This window comes from Strongylocentrotus purpuratus, unplaced genomic scaffold (genome assembly GCF_000002235.5).
Source record: "Strongylocentrotus purpuratus isolate Spur 01 unplaced genomic scaffold, Spur_5.0 spur5_scaffold_10, whole genome shotgun sequence".
NCBI classification, from domain to species: domain Eukaryota; kingdom Metazoa; phylum Echinodermata; class Echinoidea; order Camarodonta; family Strongylocentrotidae; genus Strongylocentrotus; species Strongylocentrotus purpuratus.
The window spans coordinates 22,276,625-22,293,448 of NW_022145595.1; the positions used below are offsets into that span (position 1 = coordinate 22,276,625).

Sequence of the window (16,824 nt, forward strand, 5' to 3'; positions counted from 1 at the left end):
TACTGACGGTGAATGATGATCAAATCCCATATGAATGTTTTGATCAACTAGGACAATGGGTAAGCATGAAATGAAAACTACATCATCGCCGTAAAACCTGTGAAGAGTGTGCCTGTAACAACAATCTTCTCTTCGACCCTGTTTACACTTTCCCTTTAGCTGTCATCAGAGAAGTGCCCCCCTCCAGCGAGATCCAATACACTTCCATGCAATAGATCATATTCTAATGATTACATTTTAAATGTCAGAATATGAAAGAAGCTTCCATTTTTCAAGACACTAAGAGATCATGTTCAAGACATGACTAGGCTCATTTTAAGGATGTATGGCAATCTAGACCTAAGAGAAAGTGATAGAATTATAAAAACAAAGAATAACATAAGAGAAAGTGACAGAAGGTAGAAACAAAGAATAACATAAGGAAAGACAGAAAGAAAAAGTGATAGAATGATTAAAACAAATAATTACATGAAATTGATGAGATATTATTGGATTTTTTTTGTGGTTATGCCCTGTTGCAAGATTCAATACCATTCCTTGAAATAGATGGTGTTCTAATAACTGGTTTATAAATGTCAGAGGATGATAGAAGTCTGTATCTTTTAAGACACCAGATCATCTTCCAGACATCAGGCCTTAAATTTCAATATTTTTAGGGCAAGGCCACTTTTCTGTAGGGCACATTCCTATATTGCAGCACAAATAGGAAGAATTGGAAAGGGCATAAAAAATCTCCAAAGGCCAATGAGAGGGGCACTGAGGCCATCAAAGGGGCATCCACGGCCATGGCCTTGGTGGCCTTGGATTAATTTAAGCCCTGAGACATGAATTAAAGTCTACTGATTATGAGGCTGTACAGCAATCTAGACCGAGGCAATTGAAGAAATATGATTGGAAATTTGTTCGTCTTGCCCTGTTGCAGGATTCAATACGCTTTTTTTGCAATATATCTTAGTTTAATGACCAGTTTTTAAATTTGTTTATTTTTTTTATAGTATTCAAATAATGAATGGTTATGAGTTCAATAGTGCGAATATTTTCATGATTTGAATAGACTTAACGTTTATCTTTCAACGAATGAAAATATTCGCACCATTGACCGAACGAAAAACATTCATTATTTGTTTTATACAACATCGAAGAAGACCTAATACTATAGAATGTTAATCAACAAATTATGCTTTACTCCTTATATTAAAGATAAATTAAAGTTGGAGTCAAGCCTTCTCGATTACATTCAGATTGCCTTCGCGTCAGATACACGCAGGGATACGCGCACGGCAGAGAGGTACGCAGTCTGCATATAACCAAAAATGCACGGCGCATATAACCAAAAATGCACGCCCATGCAATATAACATCTATTGAATATCATGTGACCAACAAACCTCCAATCAAATGACAAGGATCCACGTAGGTGTTGTATAATGGTGGTTATTTTACCTGACAGCTAAGAAAGCAAAAAATGCTTGTAAGTAAGCAACCAGAAGACCGATGGCTTTAGGTCCTCTCCGAGGGACCCGGTAATGAGGATTAATTCCTTGCACTAGCGCATCGACTTGGTTTCGAACCCGGGTCACCGAATTATGAGACCACTGCTCTACTGACTGAGCTATCGCGCCTCCACTAAATGTCACAGTGGGAAAGGAGTCTATCTTTGAGGAAACAATGATCATCTTCCGCTCATTTTAAGGACTACAGTCTACAGGCAATCTAGACCAAGGAAATTGATGATATATCATTGGAGAAATTGTCCGTCTTGCAATGTTGCAGGATTCAACACGCTTTTTTTTTGCAATAGATCTTAATCTAGAGACCAGTTTTTAAATCTCGCAGTGGGAAAGAAGTACATGTATATATCTTTATAGAGGTAACAAAGATCATGTTCTAGACATGACTTGAACTCTGCTCATATTAAAGGTAAAGACCAGTTATGGTCATGCGATTGCATTGTGAAAGAAACGTTGTGGAATCGATCAGAAACGGTTGATCATCTAGCATCTGCAAGGTTCTGGAATCATCAAAATGATAAGAAATTTGGCCAATTTTTCGTAAAGTTACAAGCACTATACACAGAAAGATGTATATGGGACTTACCTATATCTCTCACAGACCATGAGAGAAACAAATTTACCAAATAAATGAATTAGTAGGCGGTTTCCCGGCAAATTTTTTATCATCATGTATTAGTCAAAACATATTCTTTCACATGATTGGTAATGAGAGCTTTCATTTCATTTTTTGAAATTGGGGCGTTTCCAATACCGGTACTGGTCTTTACCTTTAAGGACGAACTGCAATCTCGACCGAGGAAATCGATGAAATATTATTGGAGAAATTTTTGTCTTGCCCTGTTGCAAGATTTAATACACTTTGTTTGCAATAGATCTCATTTTAATGACTAGTTTCTAAATGTCACTGTAGAAATATATATCTTTCAAGACTCAAAGATCATCTTCCAGACAAAACATGACTTGAACTCTGTTCATTTTCAAGAGTACAGGCAATCTAGACCGAGGGAATTGATGTTACATGTATATCATTTGAGAAAATCTCGTCTTGCCTTGTTACAAGATTCAATACCCTTTCTTGCAATATATCTTATTATAATAACCAGGTTATATATTTCAGAATATGAAAGAAGCCTCCATATTTCAAGACACAAAGATAATCCTTCCAGAAACCAAAATCATCCTCCAGACATGACATTGGACTCTGCTCATTTTGAGGAGTACAAGGCAATCTGGTTAGACCTGGGCAATTGATGAAATTTTATTGGAGCAACTCTCCTCTTGCCCTGTTGCGAGATTCAATATCCTTATTTGCAATAGATCTCTATACTCTAATACATGTAACAGGTTTTTAAATGTCAAAATATGAAAGAAGCCTCCTTCTTGCAAGACACAAAGATCATCTTCCAGACATGACATTGGACTCTGCTCATTATTAGTATGTACAGGCAATCTATTTAGACCTCGGCAATTGGCGAGATTTTGTTGGAGCAACTCTCATCTTACCATTGCCCTGTCGCAAGATTCAATACGCTTCCATCGCAATAGATTGTAATGAAGGGCTCCTAAATGTCAAACTGTCAGTCTCCTCTTCTCTCTCCTCCTCCTCTTTCTACCTCTCAAGACACAAGATCAATGTTCAAGATATGAAATTGGACTTTGCTCATTTCAACGATGCAATCTAGACCACCGCAATTGGAGGAAAGAGAGAGGGAGTGGCAGAATAGAAAGAGAAAGAGAGAAAGAGAGTGAGTGAGCGAGAGAGAGAGAGAGAGAGAGAGAGAGAGAGTGAGAGACAGAGAGAGAGAGAGAGAGAGAGAGAGTGTGTGTGAGAAAGAGGGAGAGAAAGAGGGAGAGAAAGAGAGCAAGAAAAAGGGAGAGACAGCAGGAGAGAAAGAAGGAGGGTAAAATGGAAAAAGGAAGAGGAAAAGGAAGAGGAAAAGGAAGAGGAAAAGGAAGAGGAAAAGGAAGAGGAAAAGATAGATGGAGAGAAAGAGGGAAAGAAAGAATAGAATGGAGAGAAAGATAGAACTCGAGGGAGGATCGACTTGCATTACCGTACTTGCCACAATTCACACAGGTGTTAATAATGCAGGTACAATACAGTACATGCAAGAAAGTGAAAATTATTGGATCGCAAGGAATCCCTCGTTGATGGAGAGGAAAAAGAGAGGGGAAGATTTTGCCGCCTTAGCTGTCATAATTCATGCTCTGGTGTTATGCACATACTGTACATGCAGATAGTCTACAGTGAAAATTATCAGATCACCATGTATCGGGCTTCGAGGGAGAGAAAATAGATAAAGGAGATGAGAGGGCAAGAGCTTGCCATCTTACACTGTAGCTGTCATAATTCACACACTGGTGATATGCACGGAAATGCAAGATCAAATTACAAGTGATGGTCCCAATGGAGACTGCGCATCTAGAATTACACAAGATTTACAATTCAAATGGGGGATGTGGGAATCCTTGGATACCGGGAATTGTTTTCTTCTATTCTACACTTTTATCATGATTTTTTCCCCCAGTAGCACTTATGAAACATGTTCATAATAAAACATTGCTACGTTGTAGAGACTTTTCAAATTCGAACAAGCATGAAATTACATTTCTCTCGGCTCAAGAAACCTGGTTAAGAGTTGGATTATGTTGACTTTAGAAAGATTTGTCTCCTTAAAAAAAAAAAAAAATGTTATGCTTGGAAGTTTTATATCTGTGTTGCCTATTGTACGATGAAGTAATGCACAGTTCTATGAACCTGGAATGTGTTTTTTTTTCCTTCTTATTACAATGAAAATGTATGAATTAGCAAAACTTTGTTCATTTCTTCTTTGGGCAATCTTGTTCTAATAATCTTGAAGAAAAAAAATGGACAAAATTGTACTAACTCCTTATTTGTTACAATCTTATTCAAATAATGATTAAGAATAAGATCAGGAAAAGAAATAATATTCTAAAAACTTAAACACTATGAAAAAAAAAAAAAAACACTGGAGCACTGCAAATAAATGAAAGACAAGACCAGTACAGTTATGGGATTCCCCCCCCCCCCCCCCCCCCCCTCCCGATCACTGAGCAGAAGGCTGCTTTAAATAGCAAACAAACCATTCCTTTGTAGTAAGGCTGTGCACAACAGTGTAATGAGGTACCCGAGTACACTCCCAGGCTCACAAGCGAATACTTGAATATTCGGACGCCATGTTTTTTTATAATTTTTTTGAATTTTGTTGAATTTTTTTGATTTTTTTTTATTTTATTTTAATTTTTTGATTTTTTGATTTGTTTTGATTTTTTTGTTTTTTTTGCCACTACCATACCACTCGGCAGTTTCCCAGGTCCCTCGCCGAAAACGCATGCAATTTTACTTTGAGTTGCAGTTGAAGGCGCCGATTTAATAAGAATAATAACAGTAAACAATGCTGTTTTAAAAACCAAAGATGGCAGAATAATCCATTTTCCTCCAAGTCCAAACAGAAATCTGGACATTTGGTCCCAGTTTCTGAAAGGTGAGTTTGACAGTGCTTGAGTTGGGAAACATTTTTCCTGACGGTACCATGCCAGCATTCGCCGCTCTCCCTGGCACGTGTAAGCGTGGGCCTGGACATTTTTTTTTTTTTGCGGCCGAATATTCGGGTACGAGAAAATCAACCGTGCGGGTACTCGAGCATTCGACTACCCGTCGCAGCCTTACTTTGTAGCATTGTAGAAAAGTAAAGTGACACAAGTATGTTTGATTATGACATTCACTTGTCTCTTGAGTGGAGAGGAGAGCCAGGGTTGAGGGCGTGTTGTGAATAGAATTCTGCAAAAAGTGGCACTTAACAAATTACATGTAAGCTGTGGTATTATTGACACGATCGAGGTACTACATTTAGATATCATCCTACATTAGCTCTGTTTGTCGGAAGTACACTCTTGTGAGGGCTCGTTCACTTAAGATGGGGTAAATGGTCTTGGTTATTTTTTTGTAATGATATTTTACAAGCATGATTTGCTCCACATTTTTCATAAATCACAAATATATAAATAAACAAATAAATAATTCCTTGAACAGAAGAATTTAAGCAGCAGAAAAGTGGTCCTTCAGAATATTGCTTAGGATACCCTGAACTGACAGGATATCAAACAAAGAAGTGCTCAATAAGGAATGTGTCGATAGATCCTGTTTTAAAATCATATTAAGGAAAAGACAATTTCAGTTTATTGGGCATATTAAGAGAAGAGAAGGAACAGAAAACAGGATACTGACAGGAAAACTTGAGGGCAAAGAGAAGCAAAGGAAACCGCCCATCAAATGCATTGATGAGTTCACTGGGCTGACTGGTAATATGCAGAAGGCCTTGATCGCCAATGTCTTGAACAGACAAGGCACCCAGCAAGCAATAACACAAAGATTGAGACAGTAAATTCACGGAGGAGTCAGGAGGATCTGGTTGTATACATGTACATGTGCACATGTACAGTTGTCCTTTCCTTTAGCCAATTATTTACTTCCAAAAGAACCAAAACAAACAAATAGACAAACAAAATATACAATGGAGCCCATTTCCCCTTGTCATACTGTACATGTGTGAACAAGACACCAATTGCAATTTAGTTGTAACGAATCTGTAAATCTAGGTCAAGCTTCTGGGCGCAAACTATTAAAGTGAAGGAGTCTCTGTGCTGTAACCTATGGCATTTCCGGACACGAACAAATTTGCCAATTTACATATATAACGTTCAGTCGTTCGCACCTAGACCAATTATCACTTACATGTACAAGCTGAAATGCAAACACTGCATGCAAGGAATCATGTTGCATGTACTGTGCCAACATTTACTTTGCAAAGTATTATTCAAGTGTCTTCACAATTATACAGCATGTAGGCCCACAAGTACAGTTATCAACTGAAATATATTCATAATGTACCCCTTGAAAATTTGATGTTTTTTGTCTGTGTGTTTTGTAAATCAAAAATTAAAGGTGGACTGGTTGAATTCTCAAGAGAAATAATTGGGACAAATCAGTTTTTGACATATTTAAAGTGATTACAAAACCTGGTATTAAGGGTATAGATAATTTAGTTGTTAACGGTACATGTAGATGTAGGCAATTCCATGGTAACGGAATTACATTTCAGAGAAATTTTGGCTCTATTTTTATAAACTGTAGACGGGTGGTTAGACCTAGCTGATTATTTATCTTTTTTAATCACTGTATTATGCACGTGATTGTTAGCAAATCAAATTTTTTTTTTTTTAAATCTACATTCGGAGCAACTCAGGACCAAAAGTGTGTCGGTAACGGAATTACGGCAGAAGAATTGGGTATTTTTTTCAATCATTTTGAAAAGAATTTCTCTTAAATCTGCATACCAGTAGTACTACTGTACAGCTGCATCATTTTACATGTGCATTATTAGAGAAATGCTTTGCAAAATTACTGTGTATGTATGATGAACTTCATAAGTGCATGATAAGGCTACAAGCAGTCTCCGCTAGCAGAAAATCATCTACCAGTGTGACTCAGTTTGATTACGATTCTCTGGTCGTTGGCCGTTGATTGATATAACATGTTAATCATGAGAAGTCAAGGGCATGAAGACTAATTGCATTCCAATCCATTTCACATCGATCTACGGGTATATCAAAATTGGAACATTCATGCACAGTGTACATGAAGTCATGAGCATGAAGCAAGGTCGTAAATGCTTGCCTATTTATGTACATACTACATGTACATAAATGTACAAATTGTAATCAACCATGTACTGTATTATGGGGGGGGGGGGGGGGAGAAAAGGAAAAATACAATCTCATACATTTCATTTACGGGTTTCTCCTGTTTTCCTACATGTACATGTACACGTACTGGTAGATCAGATGTTATTCATTGTGTTATTAGTATTCTGCAAGCACAGGTACATGTAGACTTTGAATTATTAAGTTGATCATACTTTAAGCTGAAGGCCTGCATCCCTGAATATAATAAGGTCTGTCTCAGTGAACTGTGCATGAACCTTCCGGTGTCTCAGACAACCCAAATATATATTTCCACACATTTCCAAAAGCTTCCTTTTCCAAATCCGCATCAGAATAATTTTTGCAAAACAGGTTTAATAATTCATTTGTGATTTATGTGTACCTTAACCTGTTGAGCTAGACTTTCAAGCAATCTAAATTGGCAAAACAAAAAATGATGCTGATTTCGATCAAAGCGATTATATTGATTGATATTATATGACAACCATTCCACTCCCCCCCCCCCCCCCCAAAAAAAAGAAAATAAATAAATAAATAAATGAATTTAGAGACTTACATTGTAAGCCTGATTCTTTTCAATACATACATGTACATGTATAGCTCAATCATAATTTCATGTGCAGGACCTCGAAAGCACTGACCAGCGATTAGTGTAAAAATGACTTCTGTTCAAGCTCTTTTTAAAAAAATATTTTGTTTATTAAGTCTTACTTCCTCTTACAGCAATTTCAATATATACATTACAGTACATATATTTGTTTGCTTTATTTCATTATCATTGTTGTTGTTGTGAAGGGGGGGGTAAATAAAGTGTGTGATTGTAATTCTTATTGCTCCCATGAACTTTTCATAATCTCAGACATTCATAAGACACATCAGCCAGGCAAGTTTGAGTTCATTTCATTTAAAAACCACACAAAACATGAGATAATCTTTTACATGAAAAGAGACTGATGGTACTGTAGTACAATAATCAACATAAAATTTGATAAAATGAATGATTTTTAGGACCCCTTTAGAAGCTAAGCTTGTGAGCGGGAGCCCTATAGGCAGGATGAAACTTGTCAACCGTCTAATGTAGACCTGAGATGTTGTGACAGTGTATCACTTTCAGTATCAATACTACATGTAATATTGGCAATCTTTTCTTCAGACTAGCCTGCCAAAGACACACAGAGCGTGCAGGGGCTTTGAAGCATAGCTGCTTGTTTTTTCGGCTCTGCCGCTCTTTAGTCTAGAGATGTGTGAATGTGTCTACTATTACACCTTATTTAATATCAATCATATGGTCATGGTCACAGACGAATAGCCAATCTATAGCCAATTTACCATTTGCTGATTAAAGTGATTACAGTGTGCGTGTCCAGTAATACACCTCACTGCATAATTATCAATCGTATCAAAGACACATCCATAGAATTGCCAATTTGTCATTTACTTAAAGTGACAGTGTACATGTAAAACTGTGTATTAGTATTACACCTTGCTGCATCATCAATCACGTCAAAGACGCTTGGTCATATAATTACCAATTTCTCATTTCCTTATTAAAGTGATTACATATGCATGCATGTAAAACTATATAATTCATAACTGTGTTATCATCAACTCTGACTACACAGAGCCAGAAGAGTATGTTATAGCTACATGTTGTATGTATATGACCCTTGACAGACATCATCATTTATCAGACTCTCCTAAAACTATACACCAATCTGATCTATACATACACGTACAGTGTACATACAGTACATTGTGTGCTTCTTGCAACACTCAGATATACCAGAGAGTTAATTTCCCTTTGAAAAAGAAAAGAAAATAATTCAGTCTGCTGGCTACTGTACATGTATGTACTGTAATGTACTGTACAAATGTACATGTAGAATCCCCCAGGTAATTATAATCTGTAATGCAATGGACTATGAAATTATTATTCTCAGTTCGTGCATCAACATATCATCCCCCAAGATTTTATTTACACTTTAAACCCATCAAAAACAATTTCCTTTTCAAAGGTATTTCCTTCATTTATGGCTTTGATGCCAAGTAAAGGTAATATGATCAATTCCAAGTCAGCGTATTTTCGATTGATGTTTTCATGTATGGCTAAAGAGAACGTTGAGTTCTGGCCATGAGATAACATCGTGCAAGAGACTAAAGCAATAGAACGGTTTAATAGCATTTTATGCATACTTTTTTTAAACAAAGGTTGTTCTTGACAACCTGAAAACTTGCCTGACATAGCAATAAATAATGTATGCAGGAATTCCTAGGACTGTATAACAGGTTTAAATCGAATAACTCGTCCCTACTGTAGGTCGCCAGGAAAGAAACATTCATAAATTTGTGAATATACCGGTCTATTGGGAATGATCGAGTCAAGAATTGTTTATTCATTGGGATGATCAAAATGAAAAGTCAGTCTTGGTGAAGATCAAATGAATGCACATACATTGTACATGCAGAAATCACAGGCATCTATGGGACTACACAGTTCGCATGATGCTGTGTACATGTGTACATGTATACTGTAATACTGTCATGGATATTTTATATAGCACACATCTCCACCAAGTGAGTGCTCAAGGCTCTCCAATATCACCTGACTCTGCTAGGCTATCGATTCTGGTGCTCACAGCATTCAAGGAACATTCCTACAGGTACCCATTAAATACCTGTGGCAAATGTAGATGTTGCCAATAAAAGGAATTTAATACAGATTTATTTTAAAGGTTAAGACCAGTATTGGAAACGCCCCAATTTCAAAAAATGAAATGGAAGCTCTCATTACCAATCATGTGAAAGAATGTATGTATGTTTCTCTCATGGTTTGTGAGAGATATAGGGTAGTCCCATATACATCTTTCCGTGTATAGTGCTTGTAACTTTACGAAGAATGGGCCATATTTCTTATCATTTTGATGATTCCACAACCTTGCAGATGCTAGATGCTAGATGATCAACCTTTTCTGATCGATTCCACAACGTTTCTTTCACAATGCAACCGCTTGACCAGAACTGGTCTTTACCTTTAAAGGTGAAGGGCAAGAGTGCTGACACTGCCCCTGCTTCAATAGTGAAACAACACCTTGTTTTTATTTACACTGTACAAGTACATACAATGTACATGTACATGTTTTGTATAAGAATACACAGCAGACCTGTGTACAGATCTATAGTAAACAAGGCCAAATAACAAAAATAACGTGTTTCTCGTCTGGACTTTTAAAAAAAAGGAGAAGGCAGGGCATTACTTTTTATTATTTTGCCAATTTTTCCCCAAGACGGCTGCCATGCTAATTATAGCTGGCCAAGCCTATTTTTCACAGATGTTGTGCTATGTGAGTATGCTGATGCAATGTTATGATTGATATCACTTTAGAAGCAATTTAAACAAAGTGTATATCACAGGCTTTTTTTTTTAGGGGGGGGGGGGTGGGCTTTTTTCTGAATAGTAAATACATGTAGTATTAAAAAAAAGAGGCAGCAGCCAAAATGGAGGCGGGGGGGGGGGGGGGGGACACTTCATTTTATTTATTTGGCCTAACAGTCTGGAGAAAAAAAGTCAACCACTGAAAATACAAATTAGCCTCTCCTGTACCAATTAATATATCCTGTGCTGTTCAAATGACATAATTACAGTAGAGAGTACCTACAGAGGACTTGACATCATACAAGTAGGCCAACTTATTAAACTCTCAATCTCTCATACAGCTGTTGAAATGCCATTTATAATTGTGCAGTGCAGTGTACAACCATAGACGTAATACGTCTATGGTACAACGTAGGGCCTACATGCACATGTACACTATATGTACATGTAGGCTGGTACATGTTCATTTTGTTTGTACTAACCCTTTAAATAGTATACAGACAATACAGCTTATTTTCAAGACAAATTTTTGAGATTAAAGTTTTTGATTCATGAACGCTTCTTTTCCATTGCTTATAAACATCAACTTCACAAAGGAAATTGAGGAACCATAGTAGTAAAATAAGTACATTTGTACATGTATCTAGACCTACATAGCTACAGCTACATGTATACGATAAGTGATTAATTTTATCTGTCTGATCTGCATATCCTATACTAAACATTGTACAGGTAAAGTGAAACTTGATATAGCATATATGCACTTTATATGAGCATTGTTTCAAATGAAAACTCTATAAAGATCAAGTAACCTGATCTTGTCTGAATGTTATCATACAGAAAATGCATTTATAACTGGACAGGACTAATTGTGAGCATGCAGTGATGATTGGCTAGCTGTCGTGACCTCCTAAACACTAGTTCCTAGACACCATCTTTAAATACGATACCCCTTTTTGTGTGTGTACGTTCATTCTCCTTCTCATCCTCAAGGCGAAACTAAGAATACAGTCATTTTGTATACATTTTACACAGAAAAGTTTTGAGAAATGGAGAGGAATCTGGGATTCATAGCAATAGTTTGAGAACCTAAAAGTAGGAATAATTCTTCCAAAATAGAAATGGTTGACAGCTACATGTACAATTTACAATGATGATGCTTTAGACGTTTCTTTATGCGTTTCTTTATACAATTTACATGTGTAAACTTCCTTCAGCCTTACATGCTACATATCAACAAAGTGCAACACTAAATCTTGGTAATTTGTATTTATGGGTACCCAGCAGAAAGAACTTCCTCAAATGCTTGAGTGCCTGATAATTGAATGCTTGAGTACCCAATAATTGAACCCCGTCTTATTAAAGCAGCTTGGATAATATTACAAAAGTACATGTGGTACCGGTTTTATTCGTAGAATATGATTGTATACACTGAGGTTTTCTTCGACAGATTCTTATTCTTTTTGCATCTCATCCTAAGTCATTTTAAGCTACCTGTGCTTTGAAATATTTGTTCATACAGCATGTACAGTTGTATACATGTATTTTCACCTTTTTATTTTTTATGTCATCGTAAATTTATGCTAAGTTATATGTATCGGTATGATCGTTGTACTATACACTGTGGCCTGAATTCACAAAAGAGGTTTATGGATAAACCAAGGTTTGTAAAAACGCATATGACGCACATAAACCTAGGTTTGTCAACAAACCTCCTTTGTGAATTCGGGCCTGTGAGTTTAAAGATTGAAATAAATCAACCATGGTGGTCTGGACTTTTTAGATTTTCGCCTGACTATTATCTGTATAATTTATGTTTTAGAATTGAAACCTGTTCTTTTTTACACAATAATTTTGACGACCCAAACTGCTTGGAGTACAGGTACATGTACATACAGTGTAGAATATGTGTAGACTCCTCTGAATTCATGCTTGAGTCAGAGGAATCGTTTGTCACAAATCTTCTTCAAAATTGTACAATTCTACAAGTTCACTTCCAGAATTCAACCATGGCCCTTCGTGTTTAGAGGTCCTTGACTCCGCAAATATATTTTACCACCTTCGAAGTGAAACTCACCTGCTCCGTTGAGTGAAGAATACATGAGTGCACTCTGTCTCCATGCCGGGCATATCACACTTGCATCCTGTTTAGGACAAGGTCAGACAATAAAGAATTAAGGTCAAAATTATCATACTGTCCACAACAGTGGATACGATTATTCTTTGTTTTTTAAAAGGTTAATTCAGGTTAGAGCTGGATATGGAAGGGAAAACAATATCATTAACGTAACGAATGGAAGTGATCTTGTCTTTTTCAGTTTAGGTTTTTTCAACATATATGTCTACAAATGTACGTCCGATTTCAGAGTCACACTAATCAGGTATCAACATGAAAATATTGGTTTGATATTGCAGTCACTTTCATTCCCGAACTACAGGTACACAAACAATTCTTCAAAAATACTTTACATGTACAATGTACATTATGTGTAATAAATAATCATCAACATGATGATGACAAATTGTGCTAAGGAGCTGCAACTACATGTACCAGTATGTAATGTGCAAATGTAGAAATAATTATAATATTACATTTTAATAATAATCAAAATTATGTCTGTTGAGAGCGAGAAGCAAGAAAGGGCAGGGCATCAACTGATTTGTTTCTCTCATTTTCCTGCTTTTATCAGGCAGGACTTCCCCTTTAAGATCCTTCTGATTCTCAGTGGAGCAGATGATGTTTGCATGCTGTTCACTGTCCAGGTGGCTTAACTGTTTTGTAAAAAGTTATTACACTTAATGGGATAATTGGAAAAGATGGCTTCTTGATACATGTAGATGGGCAAATTGTCTATTTTTACTGATTAAGAGAAGAGAAATAGTTGCTGATCTAATTGAAAGAGACAAGTATGTGGTTAATCATATTAGCGATGAGATCTGGTCTGCGCGCACTTCACATTCTAACCACATGATTAATCACTTCAGTTTAATGCTACATGCATCATTACGTGTAGATGGGCTGTCCCCAGCAGAAGCCATAAGGTCACAGCGTGATGTAGGATGTCAATGAAATGGGGAGTGATGAGCAAGTTAGCTCTGGAAAACTCTAAGATACATGTTGCTCTAGCAATCTCAAAAAAGGGTCTTGCGATCTACCCCCTAAATGCACCAGTTAAAACAAAATATAGATAATAATTAAAAGAAACCAAATTGATGAATGGGAATTTATTTTCTACATCTCCAGTAAAGAAAAAAAACAAACATCCAAAGTATGATTTGCAAGGTATAATAGAAATGGGGGGAAATAGTGCATAAAAACAATGATACATATTGGGTCATTAACCACAATGGAGATTGGAGAAGCACTAGACCAAGAAAAGTTTAATCTCGGCTCTTCTTCCTCATTTATATTAAATATTCCAGCACTATTTTCTCCAATTTGTGTTAATGTGCACTACATGTTCATGTACATGAAGCATTGTTTTTGTTATTCTTCCCCAATCCGCAATACCCAGAAACCTGCAAGACATAAAACTTTGCAAATTTATAAAAAATAGAGTGATTTCTTGGCAAGAAACTTCTGCAAATTTGCCAAAATACAGTGTTGTCAGACAATGTCAGTTTGTCAGGAGAGTTGTCATGAATCTGAAGTGCTGAACCAATCACAAAATTCAAGATCATTTCATGATCATGAAATTTGCTGGTTTTATAATTCAACTTCATGAGATGTTCATTAATTAATGACTATGAAGATGTGTATCATTGGGCTTGTTTCTCAAAACCAATGACAGGACAGACATACAGTAACTTTATCTGCCAATTATTAAAGAAGATGTCTCTGATCTTCCTAAACCATTTCACAAAGAGCTTTAACTAGCTAGACATCTCATGAAATCTATACTATCAGGGAGAAAAGGAGCCCATGACATAGCCTTAGTCGCAATTCCACCAGATTTAAAAAAAAGTAATTTTAGGAAAACTGCAATTATTTCAACGAAGTAGGGAAAAAAAAAAGATTGAAAATAGTACCATGAAATAAGAGATGTAAATACTTCAAAATTTGTGTAGATTATACTATAGAATTAATTGTGAATCATAATTATGAGTATTTCATTTCATAACCAGTGATTTAGTTTTGATTTTTGTGTGAGGACGGTCGGAAGTTGGGCGCAGTTGGAGCGGCAACGGCAGCGGCTCGAGACCTGCCCCAGAGCCCGTCCAGCGAGCCAGCTTTACTTGCCCAGCTCTTGCCCCGTCTGTCTGCGGCTCGGCGATCTTGCTTTGGTGGACGTGGGCGAGGCATTGAAACATGAATTGTTGTTGTTTTATTTTTTTATGCTTTTGTCATTAATTGTGAATATTTATGCAAAGTGATGCTGGTGATGCTAGGGACCGTTTCTCGAAACTGTCATAATATTAACAACTCCATTGTCATAATATTAACTCTTTAGACTTTACTTGACTTCTTTATAAAACTAAATCAGTGTTAAAAATATAGAAAGCCACTTGTCCGCTACGCACATGTACATCAGTTTCATGAAGCCCTTTAGACTAAGATCAAGGACAACATTCTGACTAAGGAGTTATGATGCTTCCGACATTGTCATATCTCTGTCATCATTTTTAAGTCGATGGTCAGTGCCAGCGCATGTCATTTAATATTAAAGGACAAGAAATCCTCCAGGAGTCCAGCTATGATGATGATCTTTCGGCGCTTGTTCAGGAACCTATAAAAAATTTGACCCACAACTCCAGCGTGGAGATACGATATCCTACTAAAACATATCCAAAATGAAGTAAATATTCATTAAATGTCCAAATAAAGATCATGAGTTAAAATTCTGTGTGAAGGTACTGTAAGTAATGTCTCAGATCCTCATTACGGTAAATAACTTCAAACAGGCGCGCACCTGCCTGCAACCCACCATCGGTATGCACTTGTATTGTGCAGCGCTTTGCTGTGAAACCTGTGAAAAAGTGTATAGTCTAGGCCTACTAATATCAATGTTTTTCCGAAACATACTCCAAAAATAACAAGAAAATTGACACGAAACAGGTAATAAACAATACAACTTTTAACTCATTGACTTTTCTTAATGTATTATGAGTAGGCCTAACAAGTAAATGGAGTTGTTAATATTATGACAGTTTCGAGAAACGGTGCCTAGCATCACCAGCATCACTTTGCATAAGTATTCACAATTTAATGACAAAAGCATAACAAAATAAGACAACAACAATTTATGTTTCAATGCCTCGCCCACGTCCACCAAAGCAAGATCGCCGAGCGCGAGTCGCAGACAGACGACGGGCCCGGAGCCCGGCAAGATAAGCTGGCTCGCTGGACGCAGCCGCTCTGGGGCAGGGCTCGAGCCGCTGCCGCCGTTGCCGCTCCCACTCCGCCCAACTTCCGACCGACCACACAAAGGGCCTATTTTTTTACGTTGATACTGCTTATCAACAGGCACCAATAATTAGTAAACATTATAAATACCTTCTGTGATCCAAATTCCTTTCCTCTGAGTAAAATCCCTCTCTGATGCTGACATAATTGCACTCGAATTAAACTTCTGAACGCCATTTCTCTGACACAATTTTGGTCGCGTCGTCGGAGCCTTGCCAAAATATCAGACCCTAATTATGGTGTCGCCGAAAAGTCAGATAAAGAATGAAAAACTTTTATAAGTTTCGAGTTTTATATATCTTCATGAAATAATAGACTAGAGTATTTAATCATAACAGTACAATGTAGAATGAAGAAAGACGAGGAGACCTTGGTTGAAGCATCAGGTTCATGGTTGAAGCCACAGATTTTTTAACCCTAGAAGTGGTGTTTATACAATTAATAAAAAAATACAAAAAACAAACAAAAAACGTAAAATGATATGAAATGATAATTTTGAAATTAACTTGCTGTAAATCAATAGACCGATTTGCTATTCCCGTTTGGAAATCATATATATCAGAGCTGCATATTCCGAGATTTTCATGGTCGCAGCTACCATGGAATGACCTTAGGTGCTATTTGAAATATTTGAAAATTACCGGGAGCACCAGTAAATTTTGGATTATTCAATTTCTCGAAAGCAGAAGTGTTTTAGAGGAAAAAATGTTAGTGCTTATAATACATCCACAGAGACATCCAAATATATCAAAAAATTAATAATTACTATCCATTCAATTTTCAAAATTT

General features: G+C 36.7%; 1 protein-coding gene across 1 annotated transcript in view; it reads right to left on the reverse strand.

The window, feature by feature from the left end:
• Window positions 1–16,277, reverse strand: part of LOC115921735 (calcium uniporter protein, mitochondrial-like) — a 41,010-nt gene extending 24,733 nt beyond the window's left edge. Inside the window, exons 1-2 of the mRNA XM_030979780.1 lie at window positions 16,126–16,277; window positions 12,709–12,775 (exon numbers count right to left, since the gene is read on the reverse strand). Coding sequence (XP_030835640.1) covers window positions 12,709–12,775; window positions 16,126–16,212 — 154 coding nt within the window. The 5' untranslated portion in view covers window positions 16,213–16,277. The remainder of the gene's footprint in view (window positions 1–12,708; window positions 12,776–16,125) is intronic.
• Window positions 16,278–16,824: the final 547 nt, after the last annotated feature.